General features: G+C 46.8%; 1 protein-coding gene across 1 annotated transcript in view; it reads right to left on the bottom strand.

Annotated features, from left to right (window-relative positions):
• The window catches only part of AMN1 (antagonist of mitotic exit network 1 homolog), a 62,417-nt gene extending 52,501 nt beyond the window's left edge, over window positions 1-9,916 (bottom strand). The window contains exons 1-2 of the mRNA XM_019515828.1: window positions 9,906-9,916; window positions 2,953-3,085 (exon numbers count right to left, since the gene is read on the bottom strand). Coding sequence (XP_019371373.1) covers window positions 2,953-3,085; window positions 9,906-9,916 — 144 coding nt within the window. The remainder of the gene's footprint in view (window positions 1-2,952; window positions 3,086-9,905) is intronic.
• Window positions 9,917-11,003: the final 1,087 nt, after the last annotated feature.

Below are 11,003 nucleotides of genomic sequence, written 5' to 3'. Positions count from 1 at the left end.
CTATCCTCCTTAGCTCGTTGAAATTTGCCCTCCTAAAATTCAGGTAATGCAGCCACATGTCTGCAATGGCCCAGGCTAGAAACCGGGGGGTACTACAGCATGCCTCCTAGCCTGCTAGCCATTGGCAAAGGGAAGGGACTGAAGTGCCAAGGCTTTTCCCCCCACCCTGATCGAGCAGCGAGGCCCCAGCTCAGGGCTAGCATGCTGGAGGGTGGGGGTTTAAATCCCCTCCATGGCCCACATGGGACTCTGGGTCTGCCTGGGTTGGGGAGGGCAGCACCTCCCAGGCTTCTGCCCCCCTTCCACTCAAGAAGGGGGAGCAGCTCTTACTAGGTTGAGGAGGGGCTGGGTAGGGAAAAAGGTAGCAGCACTGAATTCCTAAAAGCTTGAACAGTGAGCATGTATTGAACAACAGTTTGCAAGCTCAAACACACATGAAAGAATAACCAAAAATCTTCCCCTACGCTACGATACAGCTCAGTAAAACACCATGAGAGCACATACAGCTTAGTCTAACTTAAAATGGAATGTAATAAACCAAAAAGACAAGAGAAAGCCTTGCATAAGTTTTAAACAACCCTGAGGGCAGCGTCTCCTTACAGCCAGGTATTCAGAAAGTCCTTCTTGGAGAGTGATCAGATGCTCTTAGCTGTTGAAGTGGAGAGCCCCCAGGCCCCATCTCTACTTGAGTTTTTACAGGTGCATTTGCCCCTTGTTTTCTCCGTGGGGTGACTTTACATTAGTATGTTTGTCACCTACAGCACCTTTGGCAGGACTCTCATGCATTCAGCATCTTTCATCTCTGCTTAGGTAGTCCAGTCTCTCACCTTTTTACAGGTTCTGTTTTATAATGTAAATATAGGTCTGTAGCAGGACGGGGCCTGAGGTGCCGTGAGCTCCCCTTGCGCCCCCAACTGACCGTGCCAGATCGGGATTTAATGCACCCTCGATATCTCGCCCGCCACGTCTTTGCTGGTAATATTGAAGGGAGGCTGCCTTTCTATCCCTCCCTGGCATGGTGCCTTAAGATGTCCTAATTCGGGCCCTGCCTCCGGTGACACAGTGCACCCGAACCTCTGGGCCCCGTGTGATCCCCTGCCCGCACTGGGGCCTTGCTCCGAGCCCTCGCCCGCACTGGGGGCCGGTCTCGCGCTCACGCCCGCACTGGGGCTCTGCTCGATAGGGCTCAGGCAGCCTCGGCCTTACCTGGCCCTCAGGACCCCTTTTCCAGGTCCTACGCCCCACTGGGGCTTTCCCACAATTGGGGCTCAGGCGGCCTCAGCCTTACCTGGCCCCCAGACCCCCTTTTTGGGTCCTCCGCCCCACTGGGGCTTTTTGCCTACGCCCACACTGGGCTCCTCCCGATTCTGCCCACACTGGGGCCGGGGTCGGGACACCCCAAAACACAGCGCCCTCTACAGTGCCAGGAACCCCCCCACTACTGGGGAGCTCCCATGAGGCCTCCTCCAACCCCTACAGCCTCACCCGGTCCTCTGGTGTTACCCAACAACAAACAGAAAATACAAAGCCCCTGGCTATAACATAAATTCCCAGCCACCTGGCTGTCCTCCATGTATATCCCCATCAGGGTTTTCTCCACCCAGTATCCTCCTACCACACTCAGGCCATCAGCCTTCTCCGCTAGGCCTGCCCGGCTTGCTCCAGCCGAGCTCCACCCTCCTTGGCTGCCAGAGGGGAACTGCCCCCTTGGCCTCAGCCTAAGCTGTTTATATAGGCCAGGCCCTACCCCCTTCTGGTCAGCTGACCCAACCGGTTGTCTTAGCAACCCACACCTGTGCTGCCCCAGTGAGTGGCAGCTGAGCCCATATTACTGTTAACAGTAGCAGGCACCCTAGTGCCCTGCTACAAGGTCTTTGCTTTCTTTGGTCACACTACCTCAGGCAGTCTGCGACCCTCTCCTATTCCCTAAGCTTCATCTCCAGCACATACATGTGATGATTGTGCCAGGTCTTTGCCACCACCTCCCAGTCTGGTCCTGCAGGGCTTGGCCCTGTGCTCACAGGTGGCAGGGGACCAGACCCTCCAGCCCCGGTTCCTCAGCCTCTTCCCCCTCCCCCATGGCATAGGGGAGCTGAAGGCAATGATGGCCCCTCCCCCTCCTAACAACTGCTTGCCTCAGTCTCTGCCAGAGGTGGGAGGGGGTGGAGTCTGCTGGTCTCCTGCTGGCCCCTGCCAAGCAGACCCTGGCTGGGGTCCTATGCTGGTGAGAGAGGGGGTTTAAACCTCACTCCCTCCCCTCTGCCTGAGCCTGCCTGCCCACACCCCCACCCCCTCTGTTCCATCAGGGAAAAGTCTGGCAGGGGCTTTCCCCACTCCCAGGCAAATTCAACTGTGATCCCCAGCCAGGTTTACCACTCCCACCCGCTTGTCAGCCAGCCCTCACTGCTCCAGCCAGGGAGCAGATGGGCAGGGCCAGCCCTGCTCTCTGGAGCAGACAGCACAGTCCAGCCCAGGGCTGCAAAGCATTCTGAGATGCTGGGAGACTGTGATTTAACTTGAACCAGGAAGGGGTCTGGGATAGAGGTTTCATAAACTGGTCTGACCTAAATCAGTTAAGTCTGATACTACATTCAGTCAGGTTTTCTTAAATCAGTTTCAGCCATTTTGAAACTAGTTTACGTGCACTGAACATCTGTTCTGTTACAGGCTGAAACCAGTTTCTGATCACTTAAATCGGTTTATGTGCAATGTCTGTACCTAGCCTTAGAGATACTAAAAGACATGATCTATAATCTTACAATCTATAACATGATAGGACATAAGGAAAAAATTACATTTGAAAATACAAATGGGAGGAAAAAGTTTAAACAGTAAGAGACCTTTGGGTCACACATTAATTTGTTTATGCAGGTTTAATTGTGTTCATACTTCACTATACATTAAAGAGGCATGAATGAGGAGAGACAGATGCAGCTTTGAATATGTTCTTACCTCACCAATATTTGAATCTGTTATCTGCCCCTGAATACTCATTAATTTAATCAGTTTATCCTTTATATTGGGAGGCAACGGCTTGATATCTGCAGCATATCTGGAAATGTTTTTTGTCAAGCTCTGAAGACATCTGAAATAAAAGACAAAATAAACCAGTCACACAGAAGCATGATGTGGTGGTACTCTAGTGGTTAATTAGCTATCAGTTAAATGCAAATATTGACCTACCAAATTAAAAGGGATGCGTTTACAGCCTTTGTTTTTTTGGTTAGTGTCTACTTTGTGATACCTTCTTATATACCAGTAAAGCTGTTAGTGGACAGCCATCTTCTGTTAAGTAGAAGAATTAAGGGGGCACTATTCATAAAGTAGACTTCTTAGAATTATTTCTCATGTCTGAGCAAAACAGCTTGGTCACAGATTTTTTTTCCATAATCTTGATTACACGATTGTGTGCACTTGTACTAGCAAGATTAGCATATCCTGTTTCATGCCTTTTTTTTTAATGTTGTAAATTTCCTGCTTCCTCTCTATATGGCACCCTTTGTCATAAAAATCTCAAAACAGTTTCCTGTTTTGACAGATTTGATGTTATAAAATCTGTGATGTTCCGTCACTCATTAATTCTTTTTTTCTCATCTGTCTTGTAACTGAAGGCCTGGATTCTGGCTTTTTTAAAAACAATAATAAAATACAGGTACATGGAGGACAACAATGATTCTTCAAATGAACTGTGTGCCCCAAAGTACATACTTAGATTAATAGAAGGACCAGCTAAGAATCAGACACAAATCCTACTGAACATACACTTAATTCTTCAATCCTGCTTCAACTATGCAAAGTTGGAGAGTGTCTAAGAGGGCTTCAAAACCCAGGCAGCTTTGCTTCACATCTTTTTTATATAAGACAAGCTGGGTTCCAACATGCAGCTAGTATTCTCCACATGAGACAGATCCTTTAGAAAACTCTTGAAAAAACAAACCTCTCCATTGGTAAAAAAAAGTCAGACAAATTATATTTATCAAGGCAGTTTTGGAATGTCTAAACAGAATGAATAGCTGAGGAATGCCATTCTAGATCAACTGTGCATGAAGTTATTTAACATCACTCCTATGAAAGAGAAGAGACTTGCAAGCACATCTGCATCACAGGAGCACTTAGCCTCCCCAGAAAAGTACAGAAAGGGTTTGTATAAGTATTTCCCCAATTTTAAATTACACTCAGAATCTGCTAGGACTCTTTTAGCAGAGGCTACTTGACAGATAAGATGATTTAGGACACCTCCCACAAATCTTGGCCATGCCCTTCTCCACACCTAGCAGAGTCCAGTTCTTATACTAAAGTGTGGTGACTGCTGATCTCATGTGAGACAGGCATTGTAAGCAGCCACCCTCGCCAGTATGAAAGTAGCCTGCTAATTAATTAAGGTAGTGGCAAAGTAGCTCTTACATCCTAGTGTTGCCATCCTCAGCCACTTTCAAGGGGCATAAACCAAGTTGCAAAAGTGTGGCTAAAGCAGAAGGCCCTAAAACCTGTTTTTAAGTAACAGCAGAGTAAACCTTGGCAGAGCTTACACCTAGCTTAGTGAGCAAAAGTAAAGAAAGCAATTGTGTCCAGTAAAATCAGTAGTGAGAGCAAACTGAACAGTGCAAAAGGCCTGAAATGAGATATCATACAAGAAGGCTCAAAATATATAATCCAAACACATTAGAAGCAATGGTTGATGTATCCAAATGTGTTTGCTGTAGTTTTGATACAATAGAGATAGCTGTGTTAAGGTTTTGGATAAATTGTAAAAAACAAAAGCAGCCTTGTTAGTGAAGACAATAAAACAATGTGAAAATAAAACAAAGAAGTGGCAAGTAACATTCCAAGATGCTGACAGAGGGAGTAAGAAATCCTCTCTTCCAAAAACTGTAATTTTCGGAAGGATTTAAACTGACACTTTCAAGGACCATAGAAAGACTAGTTCAGTACAGTTCCTAAGTCCCAGTAAAAGAAACAAATGTAAATTAAACCAACAGAGAATGTATGTTGAGAGTAAGCTGCAGACAAGTATGAGGAATAGACTGGAGGGAAAACAGGAGAACTCAGCAAAACCAGGACTTGCTACTATTCATCATGGCATCTCCCTGCTTTCTTCTGAATCTTCCCAGGCAGCACAATTAAAAACCTATATTGTGCTGTCACAAATAACCAGATAGGCATTGGGATCAGTGTTTGCTCTTGTGCTCTGGGGCTGTAAACAACAAAAGGGCAAGCTGTAGATAGTCTCTTGCCTTTTATCAACAACCAAAGCACCTAATGTCAGCACTCCAGGGAACACAGCAGAAAACTGAACATTTTGTTTCATCCTGGATTGGAACAGGAAGTTGAAATTTTTAAAAATTCCAGAAAATGAAATGCCCTGATTTTTTTTGTTTCCACCTTCTTAGACACTTTTTTTTTAGTTTGCTGTAGATTTCAAGTTTGCTGTAGTACAACAAAAATAATGAGTGATAGATGAGATACGAAATGTTTTCAAAAAAATTCCCATATAAAGTTTAGATAAAATCATTAGGTTCCCACAAAATGTTTTTAATTTCAGTTATGTCATGCAAATCTTTAAAATATGCTTACATAAAATGTTTTGATTTATTCCCAACAGAATTTTCTGCGGGAAAATTATTTTGGCAACAAGTTTTTAAGCAGCTCTGTTGTGAGGAAAATTAAATCTGGTCATGTTAAGTTGATCAAACTCCCAGAAGTCTTTTCGAGATGATTCAGTTAATGATTCACAATGATTGGCCTAAAGCTAATCCAGTAAAATGCCAGGGAACTTCAAGAACAATAGAACCACAAATAAAACCATAATGTGGTGACCACTGGGACTAATTGAGAGAGTCTGGAGAGAGCCTGAGAGAGTCCAGAGAAGAGCCACGCACATGATCAGAGGTCAGGAAAACAGACCTTACGACAACAGGCTGAGAGCCATGGGGTTCTTTAGCCTGGAAAAGCACAGGCTCAGGGGTGATCTGATGGCCACCTATAAGTTTATCAGAGGTGACCACCAGGATCTGGGGGAACATTTGTTCACCAGAGTGCCCCAAGGGATGACGATGTCAAATGGTTATAAACTACTGCAAAACTGTTTCAGGCTGGATGTAAGGAAGAATTTCTTTACTGTCCAAGCCCCCAAGGTCTGGAACAGCCTGCCATCAGAGGTGGTTCAAGCACCTACATTGAACACCTTCAAGAACAAATTGGCTGTTTATGTTGCTGGGATCCTATGACCCCAGCTGACTTCCTGCCCCTGGGGTAGGGGGCTGGACTTGATGATCTTCTGAGGTCCCTTCCAGCCCTAATGTCTATGAAATCTATGAAATAATTAGTGTGGGAAAATAACACAAAAATATTCCAGGTGTGTAAGGCTGTGTTGTTGTAAATTTAGGATCTATAAGTCAAATATATAACAAGCTTGGCTAGTATTAGTGATGGTGATGTAACTAAATGGTTAACTAGCAATAAGCAAACAAGATGTTTGTTCGTTGTTCGCCATTCATACCATCTGCATGTAGATTTCCAAGAGAAAAGATCAAGCCCTTGGAATTGGAGCAGAGCAACTCAGGAAGCTCAGTGTGGCTGACTGAAGAGAGTGACTCCTAACAGCTTTAGACAGACTGTGACATGGTGAGATTCATGCTAATACGCTCAGATTTTGTAACTGCCTGCTTCTATACTGGGAGACTCAGTAAAGTTGATTGATGGCTTTGTATTTAGTGAATCCTTCTGTTATTTTTGAATTCAATAAAGCTTCTGACCGATATCAGATGAGTACTGTGGGTTAATTACATAGCTCTCCTTGCCCTGAGAAAAGTAGGGTTCGAGTTTCAGCCCAACAGGCTCTATTAATTAGCCTTAACACACAATGAAGTCAGTGTTCTTGCAGCTTAGCAACTGGAACATAGATGTTAAGGCCATGGGTGGTGGGAGAGGGAAACAATGACAGCAGAGCTCAGTTTAGGAGGAACTCTCGGTTCTCTAAACGTGACAATATAGTATAGCATTTCCTAATAAAACATCTACTGACAAAGTATCACAAATGAGATCCTTCATCTCCAGTACTGGAACAAATGAAATACAGCCTACATGCTGGCCTAAACTTTATAGCAGTTCTCAATATTTTCAGACTCAAGATACCCCCTGGAAAATGCCAGCCCGTAGCTTTCATTCTTTTTTTTTTTTTTTTTGGCGGGGGGAAGATGGAAAAATAATACAGCAAGTTCTCTGTTACAAAGGACTCAGAAAAACCACAACAGGCCAGAACGTTTTTAACACTATGGATGCCTATTTGAAATCAATGGGTTTATCTTACAAATCATGTCTGCACGCCTAAAAGTGCTAATACTGCATGACATCCCTGAAAGGATTCTCAAGCCATCACTGCTTTACAATATTTAACTATTATCCTCACTGATGAAGTAGATCGGGGTGGCCAACCTGCAGCATGTGCGCCATACAAGTGGCACAGGAAGCCTCTGTGTGACATGCTGCAGACTGGGGAGGGGGCAAATAGCGCAGCAGCAAATAGGGCAGGAAGTACAGCATCAACTCAGGCAGGGAGGGAGCAGGAAGCAGAGCAACAGGAAGTACAGGGTAGGGAGCAGAAAGCAGAGTGGTGATGGATTAGGCACAGAAAGACAGAGTGGTACTCGGGGAGGACATGGGGCTAAATTTGTGGCACACCTGCTAAAAAGGTTAGCACCATTGAACTAGAGCAGGGGTGATCAACCCCTTGGCCTATGGGACAGATCCAGAACCCCAGCACTGTCATGTGGTCCACAGGGCTCTCCACGGCTGCCAAATTTCTGGGCTCATGGGGAGCCCTAGCCCCTGCATTCTAGATTGTGTCCAAAGGGCCTGTTTCAGGAGCATGGGGCTGGAGGGGGGTAGATAGGCTGACTACCTGTCCCTAATTGGGAAGGACAGTCCCAGAACGGGAACATCAAGTCCTGGTCCTAGGCTGCATAACTCCAGGACAGCATTTGTCCTGGATTCGTAGAATCATATAGGGACCAGAAATAGCAGGTTTCCCGTTGCAGGCTTTTGAGCCTGCAAGGGGCTACTGGGAACAGGAGCTGGGATACATATGCACATGGCCGGGAATACAGCCAGTTAGTGTGGAGAGGAGTTCCTTGCATACTATGGGGCAGAAGAGGCATGAGGGTACAAGGGAGGCAGATTGAGGCCTGCACGATTGTTGAGCTGGCGTTGATTTGTCCTCATATGATATTTTAGCAATATACCATTTAGCCGTTAAAATTAGTTTTTTTTATAAAATCATTTATAGTTATCATTTGTTGTTTTGTCATTTAAACCTTATTAAATAACTAATATCTATTTTAATTTGCTTAAACAACTATATAGCTTACCTTTAGTTAATATTTTAACTTTTATATTAGATAATCATTAATGTAACAGTTGGTTAAATATAATACAAGAGAAGTGGTGTGTATGCAAGAGCTGTTATGTCTGGTATGTTTGGAAAGAAGTAATGAAAGAATAAACAGTATATGTGGAAATATATATATTGAGACAGTCTATCTTGTATCTCAGACTAGAAAAGTAGAAATAGCCTTTTGTGGTTTAACAGCCAAAGATTACAACAATGTCCAAGATCAGCAGTTGAGGATTACAAAATAAAAGATAATGTTTTGTTCCAATGGCTGAAGAATTGCAGACAACAAATGGAGAAACTGCAAACCACAAAGCCAGAAGTATCTGCCAATCATAACATCGCAGCAGAAGAGGAAGATAATTTTATCATCAATGGGACATGACACAGCAAGACCCATAGAATTATATGGGGAGCAATCACTACAGGTTTCCCTCGATTTATGTGGGTTCTACATATGTGTATTTGTTCGTATGAGATCACCCTTTTGCTACCCAAACTTTCTTATATGCGAGGTAAATTCACTTTTATGTGATAGAGGCTCCGCTTGTCCCCACTCACCCCAGTCCCTGGGCTGTGCCGTGCCATGGTGTAGGCAGGTGGTGTCAGCAGCTCCCAGGTCTCCTGCAGCAGCTGGAGTGAGTGGGGAGAAGCAGAGCCCCTGGAGGTTTGGGAAACGGTGCAACCCAGTGGCTACAGGCAGCTGGCATCGGCTGTTCCTGCAGCTGCTGCAGCAGGGACTGGGGTGAGCGGGGAGAAGAGGCGGCCCTGGGCTGCAAGGTGGCAGAAACTGTGAGTGGGTGCGGGATGCGGGGCGCAAGACCTGGGGGCAGGCGGGGCAGGGTGCAGCTCTTGTTGCTACACACCCCCTGGGAGGGCTGCGGCTTGTGCCAGGCTCTTCCCATGGGGCATGGGCCCCTGGATCTGCATGTGGGATGACAACAGGCTTCCACAACAGGCTGGGGCTGGTGGTGTTACTGGGCTCTCCCTGGTGCTTGGCAGGCAGGTTGGGGGGCTACGGAGAATTTTGAGGTGGCAGCAGCCCCCCTCCCAGTGCCGCCGCCACCGCCTGCCTGGAGTGCAGGGAAGAGCCCAGTGCTGCTGCTAGCCTCAGCCTTGCTTGCAGGAATGAGACAGCGGTGCTATTCGCCACAGCCCCCCAACCTGCCCACTGAGTGCTGGGGAGAGCCCAGTGTTGCTGCTGGCTGCAGCCTGTAGCAGCAGACAGCTGTCGTCCTGTGTGCAGATCTGGGAGCCTATGCCCCCGCCAGGAAGAGCCTGGCGCAGCCCTCTAGCCTGCAGCTCTCCCAGGAGACACGCAGCAGCAAAAGCTATGGCCCCCCGCCTTGCCCTGTACTCACTCACAGTTCCCACTGCTTTGCTGCCTGCTGAAACCCCAGGAGCTGCCAACAGGCTGCACCACACCCTTCCCCTAGTCCCAGCCTTACTCCCTCCCTCCCTCACCACCTTGGGAACATATCCCTATCTTTTCCATTGTAAACTGGGTTCACTTTACGCGAATTCCATTTATACGCCATTCTCTGAGAACGCATGTACCGCATAAATTGAGGAAAACCTGTATAAAGATAGACAAGAACAAGAAGGCTTTGGGTCTATTTTGCATGAAAAGAAGGAGCACTGGAACGCATCCGACAGGACCTAGCTCTGCCCTTGTAGTTGGCTTGGCTGGCCACCAAGCTAATTTGAGCAACTTAAGGACTGGTAACATCTTAATACTTGCAGGACTGTCTATATGTTTGTCTCTATGTATATCAACCAGTTGGTTGGGTGTGTATGTAAGTGAGTATGTGGGACACCACTTTTTACTTTTGTCTTTTTGTTTTTATTTGTAATAAATGTGGTGTTGTGCTTTATCCCCTGATAAACATCCTGCTTGTTTTTATTTTACACTGTATGCCCTGTGTGTGCAACACGATGAAGGAGAGAGTAGGGCAGGGGCTGGAGGTGCTGCCCAGCCAGAGTGGTACATGGAGCCTGAGGCCAGGGCATGGAGTGGGACAGAGCCATGGGCAGCTTGTCCAGGGAGCAGGGGGAGAAGGGCAGCACCCTGCCACTGCATGCACCCCCCAGATTTGTGTGTGGACAGATGTGGGCTCCCCACCTTGCTGCCCTCCCCTAGGAGCCCTGCACTGGCCAGACTGCCATGGTGAGGTGCTCCACACCTGCCTGACAGCAGCAGGAGTAGTGACAGTGTGGAGTTGTGCCCCCCCACTGCTGCCAGGTGGGCAGGGGGTGTGCAGCCAGTGCAGAGCTCCCAAGCGAAAGGCAGTAGGGCAAGGAGCCCCAAGCCCGCATCCACCCCAACTCTGCTCAGCTCTTCTCCAGCTGTGCTGCTGGTGGCCAAGGGGGTGTGTGTGAAGGAGGTGGGTATATCTTTCCATTTTGAAAAGGTGGTCACCCTAGGTGTAGACCATGCATAGGCCTGTACAGGATGAGCAATGGGTGACAAACAGCACTATAACTGAATCAAACATATGCTATCTAAAGCATAACCAAATTGCAGGAAAAGTGTGGATGTCAAACTTAGCCATTTTCAGGAAACCTAAGTCAAAGCTGCAGAAATATGACTGAACATGAAGCCAAGGGCCTGTAT

The sequence above is a fragment of the Gavialis gangeticus genome, unplaced genomic scaffold (assembly GCF_001723915.1).
Source record: "Gavialis gangeticus isolate Ggan-Ray unplaced genomic scaffold, GavGan_comp1, whole genome shotgun sequence".
NCBI classification, from domain to species: domain Eukaryota; kingdom Metazoa; phylum Chordata; order Crocodylia; family Gavialidae; genus Gavialis; species Gavialis gangeticus.
Note: the sequence above shows the minus strand (reverse complement) of the source record. Positions and strands in the feature narration are given on the sequence as shown.